A 17,413-nucleotide genomic window follows, 5' to 3' on the forward strand; every position below is an offset into this window, starting at 1 on the left:
CTGAAATAGAATATCAGCCATATTTTAATTTAAATCAGCCTAAGTAGTTGAGTATTGAGAAAAAAAAAAAAAAAAGAACTGAATTATTTATTTAGGCTTATAGTTCAGAATAAGAACATTCCACTTTGAAATTTATTACAATACAGATGGGTAATGGTTACTCATAAAAACATACCCATAAAAGTAAAGAGAAATTTACCTTTCTCGTTCTTATAAATATTAATATAAATATGGCATGAAGGTAGGAATGGAGTAATGTCACCCAGTAGCAGTCATGTTTGTATTCAAGAAGCAGACTAGCCTTTAGGGTAGGCTCTCAGTTGCTTGGAGGTTGGGGTTTCCCAGCCTCAGCACCATTGACAAGACCAGATTGTTGTCGTGGGGACTGCTGGATGTTTAGCATCCTTCCTGGCTCTGCCCACTGCATGCCAGGAGCATCCTTGAGTTGTGACCACCAAGACCATCTCAAGACATTGCCAAATGTTCCCTAAAGACAAAATGACCCCTAGTTGAGAATCACTGATGTAGGCCCATTCTCTTTACCTGTCAAATTTAAGTATCATGCTGAAATCATATATGACATGAATATATTTAATAGTAATGAGAACTATGATATACCTCAATTATTCTCAAAGTTTCAAACCCTAGACATATAAACCTGTGTGTTATATTTAACTTTTCTTATTTTGCTTAGAAGCAGACGTTAACAAACTTTTCTTACAAAAGGCCAGAAAGTAAATATTTAGGTTTTGTGGGCCAGATGACCTCTGTCACAACTCCTCAACTCTGTCATTGTAGTGTGCCAGCACCCGTAGACAATATATACACAAATGAGTATGGCGGTGCCCTATGATTTTTTATCTTTGGATGCTGAAATCTTAATTTGTGAAATTTTCATGTGCTGAGAAGTGTTATTGTTGATTTTTTAAATCTATATAAAATATAAAATCCATTCTTAGCTCATGGGCTATACAGGAACAGGTGGGTAGCTGATTTGGCCCTTGGGCCACAGTTGCCACCTCAGTTTAAAGACAGGAAATCTAAACAGAGAGCAGTTTTTTCAAGTAAAGAAAAAAAAAAGTATGCCAAGTGAACTTACGTTCAGAATTTTATGCTTCAGAAGATATACTTTTAAAGCTTCATTTTTGGAATATAGGCCAATAATTGTTTCTTTAATCACACATTTTTTAAAATGTAATTTTCCAATAGCAAAGTAACTTTTTTCTTTTACAAGACCATGTTCATCTCAAAGGAATACTGTTCTTACTCTTTATATTAATGCAAATCATTTACCATACTGACTCACACATAGTAAACTCTCAATAAATGTTAGCTTTCTTACCACATGGAAATTGAAATCAACTAGATTGGTTGTTTTTCTTTTTTATCAAGAAGTTTTATTAGTCAACTGAAATTAAGTGCAAGAAATGCTTCAGTTAAAACGGAAATCATTTCTATAAACTTGCAATGGGTCTAAACAGGGAATTGTAAATAGGAATCTGCAGCATATAATATGTAATCTGACCTGCAGCATTCATCCCCGAGAATGCTGTAATTGGAATATAATTTTTGATGTGTTTTTTAAACATTTCCTGCTTCTGTCACATAATTTGTTTCCAGCATGTTGGAAACACTCTTCTCATGGTCTTTGGGTTTAGTATGTGAAACTAATTCATCATCTACCAAGTTGGAGATGTAAAATCAAAAAATGCTTCGTTTCTGCCATTGATGTAGTAAAAATTACGTCATGGACGGATTCACTTTAATAGGATTTTTTTTCCCTTTTGATCCAACTCGGTGCCTTTGGATGGTAAAGCAATCTAAGCCTTTCCAGACTGGTCATCTGGAAACGCTGTGCAGCTATAAAACCACTGGGCTGGGCGTCCCGTGGCCAGCGAGCGTGGTGCACTCCAGGTTTAAGAGTGACCTGCCAGAGACCGGCTTCAGTCATGGGTGGGGTTAGTCTGGAAGGGCTGCGTTCTGCTCTCTGGAATGCTGATTCCACCAACAAAAGTAGAAGTGGGTTTCTTCTCTGTTTCCCTCCACCTGATAGTAGATGTTTGCAGTGTGGCGCGCTGGATGGTTTTGGCGGTGCCACTCCTTTGTTTATAATAGTGTCTGTGGGTGCAGAAGCTCCGCCTTCGTTTTCTTGGTATTACTTCCTGTGCCTTCGTTCTCTTTGCTCCCCCATCTCCATTCCCGCAAATACTCTGCCTTCTTGGTGCATGGCTGCATAACGTCTGTGATTTCCATCCCTTGAGCTTCTGCAGAAGCCACGCTCCTATTGAGAACCACCAAGCACATTGTCTTCTTTTCTTAAATCCACAGGTAAAGGGCTCTCTCAGTGGGTGCTCCCACCCCAACCCACTCAGAGTCTTCTCTAACCTGGCACATCTGATTCCTATAGTGTAGGACACTCTTACTCTAATCCTATTCTTCAGGCCACTGAAACGTGAATTTATGTCATTTCCCTGGGTCAGCCTTCCAGTCTCCTCTGAATTGGTTATGTTACCTACTGCATGCTCCCACAGCCCTCCTTATGATCCCTTTCAGAACCTGTATCAGAATTTATTTAATTCTTTGTTTAGTTGGACATCCAGCTCACTGAAAAAGAAAACACAAACAATGAAAAAACTATACGATACCAAATTGTTCTAGCCCCAGTCCAAGTTCCTGGAAGAGAACAAATAGTTATTGAATGAATAATCTTTAAAAAACAAAACAAAAACATGTTGTTGCTTTCAGCTGTTTCTTACTTCCACTGGATGGGAGAACTTCTGCCCATGCTGTGCATTTGTGTGTCATGTCTTCTGTGTATTTACAGCGACACAGACTTTTCCAAACCTGAGAATCTCTTCCTATCCCAGATTTTTTATTTAAGTGAAAAGAAAGTATCTTTGATGCTTTCAATCAGCGATGTCTTCGTGCACATGTGTAAGTGAATAAGGGGATTGCAACTACTTGGTTCACCGTTGTCACCCAGCTCCTAGCATCCCTGCATCCAGAACATGGGGGGCACATAATTGGTGCTCAATAGATAATTAGTAAATGAAGGACAGAAATATGGCCACATTCACTTTATATACACATAGACTTTGTTAACACATACATAAAATTATACACTGAGTTTTGTGTTTGAAAATAATCATAACTAAAAATAACTCTATGTGCTTGAATGAAAAATTCTGAGGTCAAATTCATTTACCTTGAGTATGTTCTGAAAGTATTTTCCCCATTTATGACTTATCCCATGAAAACTTCTGTTTTTAGACCAACCAATTTATAAAGCTAAGAGTATACTTAAGGCACAGGTTCTTTTCCCCTGCTTTAATCCTGTATTCATTTTCACCGTTTGTGGAATGAGGATTATAAACACTGACTTTTCTTCCTGCTACTTGTGGCATTATCCTTTAAAATGTTTAACTTATGAATGTCCCAGCAGTTACCTTGCCACTTAAAAGATATAAAAATTCCTTGAGATTTCACAGTTCTAAATTTTTAAGAGAGTTAAAATATCACTCATAGTTGTCCAACAAATGAAACTGCTCCAATTCCCACAAATAAATCAGTCTTTTGGAGAACTGTCATTTTTGTTTTTCCATCTACTTTCTGAGAACTAAATCTAGTCTTTACCTCATTAGCCGGTTATCTAGCCACTTTCTGTTAAAACACTGGAAAAATGTATTTAACCTACAGTTAATATAAGCAACTATACTTATAGTTTACTATAACCTTTATGTCCTGTTGTCAAAATTAAATAAATCAATAATTCTCTTATGACAATAGAATTTAGGAACTCAAAAATTCACAGTATCTAGTTGCTTCAATTTCCTCATCTATTAAATGGATATAGTAATATCTGCCCTAAATCATGGGAGTTTTGTGAGGTATAAATGAGATGAAAGAGGAGACTTAGCCAAGTCAAAACTGCTTTTATGAATACAAAGGTCTTGTGCAAAATCTTGCAAAATTGATTCCTTTGTGTTGATAGCTTTTAGACTTGATTTAGTAGAAATATTACATAAGTATTAGTAGCCATATTTATTTCACTTTCCATTAGAACTCAACTAATTGTTAATGATTGGGAAGAAAAATCATTGTCGTTCTATAATATTTGGGGGCTTCTTTATGTTTCATTATGGTTTAATCTTTTTTTCTTGGCAATACTAAGTATAGATGTCAAAGAAATTCACATATATATCTCATTTTCTTCAATAAGCTAATTTATTATTTCCATCTCCTTCCTAAGTTTTATTTTTCCTTCCTAAAGTTTTTTTCATTTTGGTTCTTGACTTGTGTTCTGCTTAAAATATTCTGTTTTGAGATTTGTTCATTCACCATATGTGTATCAAACATATACTATGGGCCAGCCACTGAATAAAAATAGACACTGGATCTGATTATCTCATGGAGAGACACACACACACACACATACACAAAAAAAAAAAAAAAAAAAAAAAACAGCAGAAAACATAAATACCTAATTATGAAGTGTGTTATGCTGCATGGTCTGATTATATGTGAGGGACATGTGTCTAAGTTGGTTGGTTGGTTGGTTGGTGAATGAAGGGTTATTTGTGGCAAAGCCACTTCAGCCAAGATCCAAAGGAAGAGAAGGTGCCAGCCACAGGAAGAGGTGAGAGGGGGTAAGAATAAGAGAGGGGGACAAGTGCCCCGTCTGCACATGCAGAGGCCTGAGGCCTTCTCTCTCTGAATGAGACTGGTGAGCAGCTTCGTAAATTGAGAGCAAGAAATAGACCCCCAGAGCTCCTTGCGCACTTGCACAGATAGAACAGCTGAGGAAATCCCAATATGTGCCTTTCTCCTTGTGGCTATTTCTGTTTTCGTAACAGTCTCAAAAAACTAAGTTTTCTCCCTTTATGTTCATGGAACAGAGGGCTAGAAGGAGCTTGAAAATGCCGGCCGTTTGCTGTCCTCATTTCAGAAAAAGCAGCATTCTTAGCTCTTCTCCACGGTCATTTCCACTCATCCCTATCTGCTCATTTATAACATATTTGCCCTCGAAATGTAGACGCCCTCTGTGAAATCCGGGTGGAATACAGTGCCTTTTAGAAAACCTGATTCTATCTCAACATTTTCTCTCAGATCTTCCATGTGGCCCTGCCACCCACAAGCCATTCATCATCCTGTAACTTTCCGGTGACTGGGTTACAATGAAATGAGTGTAAAGCTGGGAAAAACGTGTAAATAAAGCTGGGACAGTGCTTCAAGGGGAGACAAGCTGACCTGCTGCGTGGCTTTTTCCAACACAGCATCATTAACCCTTGACTTCATCTGTTGAACCCTGACTTTCTGAAGACTGGAAGGGTCAGGGAACTCCCACTAAATGATAGCCACTGACATTAATAAATTCCAGAAACAGAGAAAATCACAATTCCAGATCCCCAAAATTACAATGTATTGCTTTAGAATACAGTTTTAGCAGTAGATCAGGGGAAAAGGCCCTTATTTATATATTTATAATTTCAAAAAATATAATGGTTCTTACATATTTTGCATTCAAAGTAAATCCATGTTTTCAGAAAGTACATTGTTTATCTAGGAAATTGCTGACATTTTAACAGCTGACAGATTGATACAAAGTCTTAGGGAACCTAGTTAAGCACATTAGTCATGGGGTTCCCTTGAGTGCCCCTGTCGATAATGGCTCTCTGTGTGTTTGTGTGTTTCCGGTTCCCATAATTTGTGGAATAATCTCTCGTGGGTTTCATTTTAGGGTGACCCTGGATCATCTGCTGCAGGAATTAAGGTAACGCTAACCATACAAGAGTGTGTACCCCAGGAGTTACAGTTTTGATTTTTATAAGCCTCTGCTTTCTCTTCTCTTTTACCACCATTGATGGTTATAACTCTGTTCCGATTCTCCTGCAATGAACAGCCCCCAAATACAACAGGAAGTATCTGCTGGAAATCTGATAAAAGCTTAATAAGAGGTCTGGCCTTCTCTTCCCTTTCTGATTGGTTTTAATGGAAATGTGGATTTGTATGTGAGTTTTAGGTATATTCACAGAAAGAAAAAAAAAGTGTTTCCTGTGTCTAGTGAGATGTAGAGTAACAGAATAAAATAAATGAAATATATGTGATCAAGGAGGCTGGGCCATCTCTGTGAGAGTGTTCAGAGGCATAAAGGTTTTGGAAAATTCTTGTAAGACTGTTCTTTTCATCTTTGGCTTTCTTTGGCCAGGGAGAACCTGGAGAATCTGGTCGTCCAGGGCAAAAGGTAATTAATATCATCTTTATTTTAGTGTGATCTTTGCACTCTCACCATTTTATATCGACTGTCCGCTGTGTAGTATGAGGATGACTATTACAAAATGAGGTGGTTTCTGTGTTTTGCATGCTGAGTGTTGTTGATTGTTTTGCATTTTAAAAGGGATAATGCTGTCGCAAAAGTGAAAACACACTGTGTACATGTAAAAGGATGCCTAATGAGCTAAAGTCTGCATGTGCTGAGCTGTTTGAGACTGACAAAGACCAGTTGGGTTGGAATGCAACAATTTACCTTGCATGTTTAAAGACACTCTGCATGTTTCTATCTTTCATGAGAAGAAATGAATATTTACTAAATGGTTTCAATAGGGAAGGATGGACAGTTTCTTTTTAAATTATATTCCTTTTTCTCTCATTTCAAATACTACCCTACTGACAATTTTATGTGAATAATATCTATCTGTGCATTGACTGTTATATTATACAAAGAGGTTTGTTCATAAGCTGAAATTTAATTGCAGACACTAGCCAAACCACTTTAACCATTCTCTAGATATAGACATAATTTTATGTTTATCATGTGTGCTTCACTTCAGTGATGAATGAGAGAACATGCAGTGAATGTGTTGAGACCCATATTCTCGTTTGAGTCAGAGGCAGGAAACAACTGTTAGCAGTTTATTGTCACAGCATCTGGCCATCAGTGCCCAGTGCAGTCAGATTTGCGATAACAGATGTATTACAGCTAACAAGTAAATGTGAGTTCCCCATTAGGTTAAATCTCTGAAGAGCATGACTCTGTCTTTGTCTAGCAGTAGCTGATGTGGGGGGTGGGGGGTGGGGGGAATAAGAGGGACATGAATAAAAACATAGAATTTATCTCATTAGTGTAAAGAGAAAGAATCAATGCCCTTTTGGTAGTTTGGAACCCTAAAACATGATAAAATAATGTTCCCACATTCTTGAAGCCACTGAGAGGATCATTGCTTTGTTTTAAACAGGTGGGTTAAAGTAATTTTTGTGGTCTTTCAAATTCTTTAGATGTTTCTCTACTTTAAAAATAGATTTTCCTCTAGAAACTAAGAATCTAAGAGTAATGATTCATCAGGCCGTTTCAGGCAAAGGTGAGACTTTTCCAAAGAGCCCAGCAGAACTCTGAAAATTTTGCTATTCAGTTCCTGAGATTTCCTCCTGATTCTTTACTTGGGAAATTTGAAATTAGTGATGCCACCCACCCAAATAGAGATCCATGGTCTGCTTTGGTTTGAAAAAAAAAGCAAAAACTAATCTTCTCCAATGATCTAATTTTAGGGCCCTTAGTAAAAATTAAAGGCTAATTTTAAGCTGCTTTTCAATTCTGTGATGACTCTAAAAGAAATCTCTACAACCATTAATTTTTTTTCCACTTTTTAATTTTAATTTTTTTCCATTTTTATAGAATTTATTGGGAAAATACTGGTTAACGAAATTATACAGGTTTCAGGTACACAATTCCATAACACCTTATCTGTACACTATATGGTGTGTTCACCACCCCAAGTCAAATCTCCTCCGATCAGCATTATCCTCCCTATACCCTTCTCCACTTCCCTCAGCCCCCCTCCATTCCCCTGCAATTACCATACTATTTTTCGTGTTCATGAGTTTTTTCTCTTTTGCTCAATCCCTCCACACTCCCACCAAACCCCCTCCACCCAGCTAATGAAGGTCAAAATTGATTTTCAGTTACTTGATAAAACATTGCCTTGTCATGAATATTTAGAAATATACTTTAGATTCATTTCTGGAAGTTTGTAGATTTGCATATGGAAACATTGAATTTCTTTTGTATTTCATCAAGCACCTGTTTTAAATTATAATGAGGAAAGTTTTCAACCAGCCTAAATGAACATGTGCCCTGAAATGAGCAGCATCTTTTCCATTAATATTTAGGCCAGATTCTACCCTTTGATGTAATCTCACTTTCCCACAATATTTATGACTTCCTTTGTCTAATGTCTGGCTTTAGCAATTCTTACCCCAACATTAATTTAAAAGTAGAGAATTTCTATGCTGGCTTGCTTACTTAGATTAGAAAATGGCAAACAGAAATGACTACAAAATCAATTCAAGAGATCTCTCATGGCCCTTTTCTCACCACTGCAAAACTGTGCTGTGGGTTCAGTGGCACTGAAGCTCTTGTGTGAGGGACATTCCCAGAAAAATAGAAGATGAAAAGCCCCTTGGTTAGTTTCCACTGTCTGGTATTTTGTTCTTTAGAGTGTGTGATTGATAGATGAGTTAGAATGTGTATATATGTTTATGAAGTGTGTAGATATTGTGTTTCACCACATAATTCTTTCCTTACCAACTTCTCCATGTAAATAAAGATACTTGATCTCCCATTGGAAGGGACTCTCACAGTTAAATTCTATCAGGAAGGACAGTGGACCATCACAGGGACATAGGGTAAAGGCAGTGTTCTTTGACAGTAGACAGAGACCACCTAAGGTGTAGGGAAAAGAGGGAAAGGGAAAGGAAAGCAGAAGTATAATGTATCTGTGTGAATTTCAGTCTACTTAGATAAGTATTCTTTAAATGGAATAACAAACTAATTCTTAATTATGACTTAGATCTCACCTTAAGCAATGATTGCCCAAGATTTCAACTCAGAGAAGCTTCTGAACCAAAGAGTAGGCAACAATGGAGGAATTAACTAAATTACTCTCTTAATTTGAAGATAAGCTTTAATGGTATAAAAATAGAAATTTTATATAGGAAGAAATACCTTCCTAAGACTGTTAAGAGATGTTCCACAAATGATAACATTAAATATTTTATAATCTTTACTTTAATTAAGCATAAATTTGGAAATGCCAAATTTATGAAAATACGACTATTAAATATTAATTTCTGAAACATTTGTTCATTAATATATACATTTATAACCTCTATACATGCATACATACACATATAATGTAGGGAACAACTATATGCTCAAAGTCTCTAAGTATTCAATCTATATTACAAAATATTCCATAATGTCTTATAAGTCATTCTCATTGTTAGAAAACATGGGTGTGTGTCTATATATGCATGTGTATATAAATATCTTTCTTCAAATTAGTCATACGATCCTTTTAATTTGGCCAGAGGGAAGGGTGTGGTGAGAACTGTTGGGAAACAGTATTAAAACCTATACATTTTCACATATGTTTCAAATGTCCTGAGATTTAGGAGACTTTTCTAAAACAATACTGAATTATAAATTTGTCCCCAATAGATTTAATTTATTGGTTGTAAACTCTACTGCAATGTAGTATTTTTCAGGGCTTTTTTTTTTTTTTTTTTTTAAGTAAAAGAGAATTGCCCGGCCAGTGTGGCTCAGTAATTGAGAGTCGGCCTATGAACCAGAGATCACGGTTCAATTCCCAATCAGGGCACTTGCTCAATCCCCAGTGTGGGGCATGCAGGAGGCAACCAATCAGTGATTCTCATCATTAATATTTCTATCTCTCTCTCCCTCTCCCTTCCTCTCTGAAATCAATATTTTTTAAAATAAAGTAAATGAGAATCTTCAGTAAGATATGGGTACAACACCCCTTTACTAGATCTTCCTAGATTTATTGATTGGAGGGGAAAAAAGAAAATCAAATGTATAATGTGGTATCTGTATAAACTATAATTTACTTGGACAGGTATTATTTGAATGAAATAGAAAATTCATAGTAATCATCCTTTCTTCTCTTGTTTAATCTCATCTTAGTGTTCTTGTTCACAATGCAAACTTCCATTTGTAGTTTCATACATAATAGCTTTTCTTTTGCATTCCTGAAGCACCTTTGACCTAAACCATCAGGAACGTCATTGTCCTTCCTATGTCTAACCATACAGCTTAATCAACAGTAGATGAAATAATTTATGATGATAATAGAGCAAATTATGACTCTTCATAATTTGAAAGTAATAATATTAAAAATGAAATGTCTGATGGTTCTTAATATATTTTCTTTGAAATGAAAGTTGTTAAAACATTTAGATGAAAAGAAATACCTCCCTCTACCAATTTATTAGTTTGATACTCCTGTCTCTTAGTGTAGTTATCTTCCCACTGACTATCATGAAAATGTGTAACCCCTTTACTTTCCACAAATAGTCACCTCAATCCAGCACAAGATGGACTTTCATTTTCTCCAGCAATTCCATTATGCTCCTTTAGTGGAATTCAGGAGATTTTCTAAGCAATGTAACCTCTTGTCGCTATACTTTGTACTTAAAATAATGTAGACCATTCTGTGAAAATGAGAAGGTTAATCATGACTCCAGTGTGCTCACCCCAAATCTGCCACTTAATCTCAGACCTGTACTCAGGAACAGCTGCATGGTACCATTAGCCCTAAATTGTTAGGCAGGGTTACCCAGACTCAACAATTGTCAGAAATATGGGCTGGAGTTAAGTATAATATTAACCATGCATTTATCTTCTCATCATTCAGGAATGGAAAAGAAACCTTACTATACTTTTAAGTGAGCACGACTTTTAATGTATATTGTGTTGATGTAACCATCTGTTCACACAGCCAACTCTTGATTATTTGAGGCAAGAGAGCACTGGACTCGGAGGCGTTATTCAGATGCATGCATAATCCTCACTTCGGCAGAGCTTCGCCTCCCTAGCAAACCATTTACCAGGAATTAGTAAAATGTGGGAGCTCGTTCTCCTTGTACTTCTCTTTATTCCTTCTGGTAGAGATGCCTTATGAGCAGAGAACTAAAGCCACTCACAGCAGGAAAATCTGCAAAAGGGTCAACCAATTTTGAATCAAGAGTTGACTGAACTATGTAATCTCACCAAGTTCTTGAAACGAGACAGTGTCTATGTAGATGGCAAGTATTCAGCGAGGAACATTTGCCATGCTTTTCTCCAGAGACTGTGGCTGAGTGGATATTGTTCTATAATGTTGTGTGATTTTCCTATGTAGGGTGAACCAGGGCTTCCTGGGCTTCCTGGACTTCCGGGGATAAAGGTAAATACTGCACTGACAGTCTTGGCTTCATAGAACTGCAACTGAGTCACAGAAATTGCAGGAAGATAGGGAGGGGATGAAAACTAAAAACATAGTGCTGTTCTTTAAATACCTCTCAACCACTTAAATTTTTTAATTAAAAATTAAGCATAGGTATTTTTAAAATTTCCTATCACAATGCTCTGGTTTCTCTTCAGACCGCATAAATCTTTCGCCTTTTACTAAAATTTCCTATCACACTCTGGACTATTTATGTAACCTGATATGCCCCTAACTTAAATAAATGTAAAAGCCACTTCGTTTGAAATCATAGGAATTCTTTAAAGTCTAGAATGTCTACATTCACATTTAGCTTTATTCTTAAGATCTTAACATACTTTTTTTTACCAGAATTATGGTGTTCACATCCCCATAAATCTAACACTTAGGCAGCTGTTTTATGATATGCTCAATATAACAATCCCTCTAAAATGTTTTGTGCTTCCACTTCCTGTCAATAATTCTTACTAAAAAACACAAGTCATTTTATTAAACTACTTTGACTCATACTAGTATACTGTTCCCATAAATTTTTAATGTATTTTTTGAAATAATTGCTTAAAGCTGAGTTTAAAATGTTGTTTACATATTTTTAAACCATCTAAAAATGTTAAGAAATATTTTTAATTGTTCAAAAATTTTCACATGACAACAGAGAAGGCTTAAAAGTTCTGCTTTAGCTGTAGTTTCTCCTTTAAAATCAGCTTCTTATTTTAAAGTTTTTGTGTGTTTTTTTAATTCCAGAACTGTTTGATAGAAAACACAATACAAGTGGATTTTTCCTTACATTTTTCTCACTTTATAGAGTTTTCTTCTTTTTAAATATATATATATTTTTTGCTATCACATTATAGAGTTTTAAATTAATCTCCAGTATGTGTTAGACCATTCTAAAATTAATATTTCTAGTTTCACTGTGCATATTGTGTATACTGTTTTATAAATGTTGTATCTGAAGTGTGTTAGATGAAATGATATGATTTTAGAATAAATATGTTAAATTATGGAGCTCCCAGACATCATCTGGTATCATACACAATATTTTATGGGCATATTTGGAGTAGTGAACAGATGTGAAAGCTATCTTTCCAGTTTAGCACTCAGACTTTGGTTTTTGTTTGATGGTTTCAGATTAGTTTATTGAAGTTCAGATGTGTATTTTTAATGTATTATTAATCTTGGTTTCTTCCTTGGAAATATATGCTCTATGATAATAGTTTACTAAAAAGCCCAATTATTTCCTTAACATTTGATATTTAGCAAAAATAACTTAATAAATGAATATGTGATTTCATACTATAGAGTTAATTTACGACAGTTCCTTAGTAGTTCTTCACACATTTTTTTTAAAAGGTGCTTTTCAAAAATGATTGAAAGGTCATAGATTTTTTTTAAATAAACTTAAGAAAGTTAGAGTCAGTATTAATTATAAAAACCTTGTAGCAATATAAGTAAAAGAAAGGCATTTAAAAGGAGTGTTATGAGAGAAACCAGGATGGCGGCATAGGTAGACAACTAAACTGCTGCCTCACACAACAATTTCAAAACTACAACTAAAAGACAAAACGAACATCATCCAGAACCACAGGAAGGCTGGCTGAATAGATATTCTACAATTAGAAGGAAAGAGAAAAGCACACTGAGACTCAGAGGAGCTTCAGGAGGCAGAGGTACTGAGATGCACATGAGGAGAGGACCGGCAACTGAGTGCACAGCTGGCTTTCTCAAGTGGGGGGGAGACAAAAGCTCCTCACTGCACTGAACTCCAGTTCCAGGTGAGACTCTGGGGACCCAGACTCATTCGGGGAGAAACTGGACTATCTGGCAGTGGGTCGAACTCGAGATCGGCTTTCTCTTAGAGGTGCTTGCAGCTATTATCACAGCACACAGAAACACAGAGGCCTATTAGGGCAAAGCTGGCGGGAAAACAATGCTGTTTGCTCCGCTCTGAGACTCTGCCCCATCCAAGCTGAGCACAGAGGCTTCTGCAAGTCTTGTCTCATAAAGGTGTCTCCAGCACAGAAGTTCCCCTATCATAGACACAGCTGATCCTCACAGCCAATTGGCCTGGAGGTCAATTTCTTCCAGTAATACCAATAATAATCAAGGCTTAACTACAAGATTGTGCACACAGCCCACAAAGGGGTGCACCAAGAGTGTCCACCTCAGGTAACTGGGGAGGCTGAGCCACTGGGCCCTATAAGACATCTAGCACACAAAGACACTCTATTAACTCAGGGAAGCAGCCAAAATGTGGAGACAAAGAAACAGATCACAAATGAAAGAAATGGAGGAAAGGAAATGACTGGATATAGAGTTCAAAACCACGGTTATAAGGTTTTTCAAGAATTTTCTAGAAAAGGCCGATAAATTTAGCAAGCCCCTCGAGGATATGAAAAAGGACCAACTAGAAATTAAGTATACACTGACTGAAATAGAAAATATTATACAGAGATCTGACAGCAGACTAGAGGATTGCAAGAATCAAGTCAAAGATTTAAAATGCAAAGGAGCAAGAGAAAAAAAAAGAAAGAAAGAAAAACACTCAACTGGAAAAGCAAAAAGAATCCAAAAATATGAAAATACTGTAAGGAGCCTCTGGGCCAACTTCAAGGTTACCTACATCAGAATTATGGGGGTGCCAGAAGAAGAGAGAGAGCAAGATATCGAAAACCTATTTGAAGAAATAATGACTGAAAACTTCACCCATCTGGTTAATGAAATAGTGTTATAATCCTGGAAGTGCAGAGAACCCTAAACAAAGGAATCCAAAGAGGACCACACAAAAACAAAACATAATTAAAATGCCAAGAGCAAAAGACAAAGAGAGAATATTAAAAGCAGCAAGAGAAAAACAGTTAGTTACCTACAAGGGAGCACTCATACCCCTGTCAGCTGATTTTTCAACAGAAACTATGCAGGCCAGATGAGAGTGGCAAGTAATATTCAAAGTGATGAATAGCAAGAACCTTCAACCAAGATTACTCTACCCAACAAAGCTATCATTCAGAATTGAAGAGCAGAAAAAGAGCTTCACAGATAAGAAAAAGCTAAAGGAGTTCATCACCACCAAACTAGTATTATATGAAATGCTGAAAGGTATTTTTTAAGAATAGGAAAAAGAAGAAAAAGGTAAAGATAAAAATTATGAGCAACAAATACATATCTATCAACAAATGAATCAAGTGAATAAAAAAATCTGATGAACAGAATAAACTGGTGAATATAATAGAATTAGGGGCATAGAAAGGGAGTGGACTGACAATTCTTGGGGGGAAAGGAGTATGGGGGATGCAGGAATAGACTGGACAAAAATCATACACTATGGATGAGGACAGTGGGGGGAGGGTAAGGGCGGAGGGTGGGGAGGGAACCAGGTGGAGTGGAACTATGGGGGGAAAAAGAGGAACAATTGTAATAATCTGAACAATAAAGATTTATTAAATTTAAATAAATAAAAGGAGCGTTTTGGAAGGACCTGGGCAGGTCTTCATGCAGCACTTGTTTGTAAGTTAGAAGGGCTGTGGTGTCAACACCATGTCCACAGCAGGGACCTCCATATTGTTACTTCTCCTGAGAATGAGGCACTTCCTTGTTCAGAGAGTATATAGGGTGATAATTTTGAATCTTTTTTCTTTAAAACAAACAATTTCAATTACTACTGTTTATTATCATTCCCTTTTAGTTCTTTTATGTCCTAAAATATCCCAGGTCATTTTTCTAGTCATCTGTGGACTAATCTGAATGTTTCAAATTCTTTCAAATTAGGAAAGATGTTGGTGATTTGCTACCCCCAGTAAATACTTTTATTCCTACGGTCATACACAACTGCCAGACAAATTCTGTCAAGATCATATAGTTGACATTTGTCTTTCCTTTTCCAATGCTGACTAGTGATCATAGTGACAAAAACCTTTGCTGTATAATTACCATGGACTGTTAGGTAACTATCTAAAAGTTTATTTAAATCACAGATTCTATTTTTGAATGAATAAGCCTTGTCTTCTCACTCTAGTTCAGGATGTGAGTGACATGATTTCCTTATAATGTAGCAGGTTCTCAGTATAAATAAGTAATTTTGTAAAGGAGACAATTGAAGTATATATCATAGTCATTAGTACTCATTGAATAGTCATAAATTTAGAGTTATAAGTTTGTAATTTTATGATATAGCTTCATTAAATTGTGATGTTATTATTTCTTGAATATACCTGCTTTTATTAGGTAGTTAACCATAGAAAAGTACATCATGATTTCATAGTTTGAAAGATAACAATATTTAAAAGATGAAACCACTTTCATGTATTTAGAAAGTATGGTAGCAAGAACATTAGTCATAACCTCCCCAAACTTGTGTGTTTGTTTATGCTTTGGAAATACTTCCTGTTGCTATTCATCTCCTTCTTATCAGCTGGTACTACGGAGAGCATGCAATGCCATCCATTTATTTCCAAGACATTGAGGAAACCAACATGACATACCAGGGAAGCTTTGATTTGCCACCTGTTGCACTCGGGGAATGGTTGGAAATTTAATGAGCATCCAAATGCCTTCCACACAGCTCTCAGGAAATGAGCAAAGTACCTAAATACAGACAGCAGACTCATCTATCTATCACCTCAGGGTCCCACTCAGAGAAAAGTGCTACTACCTTAGGCATACATAATAAAAGTCACTAAAGAACAGGCATAACTTAATTTCAAATTACTCTTCAGCTTCCTGCACAAGTATTGGAAAGTCCTCTCACCATGTGGAAGACATTTGGAATTCCTATTTCATGCATTCATGGTTCATATAGTGTCAAGATGTTCAACTGGGAAAATTAAATTATACACAATGTACCATGCAGACATTGATCTTCTGGAATAAGATTTGAACTCAGAAAATTATTTTTATAAATAAGCTTGCAAATATATTTTTCATGGGCAAAACTTATAAATAGCTTTTCTGATATCCCATGAAAGTGTAAGATTCAAAGTTCCAATTTTTAAAACCCTTTTCTCCCCATAGTTATTTTGAAAAAAAAATGTAAATACATTTCTTAGCCCTTTTATGATTATGTGACCCTAATAATTAAGGGGTATAGAGCAGGAGTCAAGACCCCTAACTGCAGAGCCAGATCACCACTGTGCAGAGCTGGTGGTGCCCCTTGCCAGTTCATGAATCTATGTCATCACATTTCCTTATAAAATGAGAATCATCACCCAGCTGGTGTGGCTCAGCAGTTGAGCATAGACTCAGGAACCAAGAGGTCACAGGTTGGATTCCCAGTCAGGGCACATACTGCGGTTGTGGGCTGGATCTCAAGTAGAGGACATACAAGAGGCAGCTGATCGATGGTTTTCATCGTTAATGTTTCTATCTCTCTATCCATGTCCCTTCCTCTCTCTCTAAAAATCAGTAACCTAAGGAACATAAAGACATTTATTCTCTACATGTTAATAGGTATAAATCTGAAAATTCATTTGCAGTGATAGGTAAATGTTACCTTTAAGAACAGTCAGATAGCCGGGACCGGTTTGTCTCAGAGCGTCGGCCTGGGGACTGAAAGGTCCCGGGTTCGATTCCGGTCAAGGGCATGTACCTTGGTTGCGGGCGCATCCCCAGTAGGGGGTGTGCAAGAGGCAGCTGATCGATGATTCTCTCTCATCGATGTTTCTAACTCTCTATCCCTCTCTCTTCCTCTCTGTGAAAAATCAATAAAATATATTAAAAAAAAAAAAAAGAACAGTCAGATAACCTACTTTTTTTTGAAACATGGCTTCATAATATTCCTCTTTTCCTATTACCCGAGTATATTCCAGGGACAAAGGATGAGGGGAAACAGTGTTCTGGGTGTGAGACATGGTGCTGTCAAAGTTCTCCTTCCTGATGCTGTTCGCACAGAAGCAGAAGGAAATTTGACAAATTAAGAAATTCTCTAGACCTCAGTCATGGTGTTGCCTATCCCAAGACATTTTTTTAAATAAAACATCACCCTAAGATTTTATGTCTCAATGGAGGTGACATTAAGAATGAGAAACAGTTTATTTATTTATTTATTTATTTATTTATTTATTATTTAGAGAACATTTTTTCATTGATTTTTAGAGAGAGTGGAAAGGGGGAAAGACAAAGAGAAAATTAATGTGAGAGAG

The 17,413-nt window shown here is 36.5% G+C and overlaps 1 protein-coding gene across 1 annotated transcript in view; it reads left to right on the forward strand.

The window, feature by feature from the left end:
* COL25A1 (collagen type XXV alpha 1 chain) overlaps positions 1-17,413 on the forward strand; it is a 459,898-nt gene that overhangs the window by 376,091 nt on the left and 66,394 nt on the right. Inside the window, exons 17-19 of the mRNA XM_084880782.1 lie at positions 5,738-5,770; positions 6,206-6,241; positions 11,193-11,237. Of these exons, the coding sequence (XP_084736908.1) occupies positions 5,738-5,770; positions 6,206-6,241; positions 11,193-11,237 (114 nt within the window). The remainder of the gene's footprint in view (positions 1-5,737; positions 5,771-6,205; positions 6,242-11,192; positions 11,238-17,413) is intronic.

This window comes from Pipistrellus hanaki, assembly GCF_964339955.1.
Source record: "Pipistrellus hanaki genome assembly, chromosome: 1".
In the NCBI taxonomy this organism is placed as follows: domain Eukaryota; kingdom Metazoa; phylum Chordata; class Mammalia; order Chiroptera; family Vespertilionidae; genus Pipistrellus; species Pipistrellus hanaki.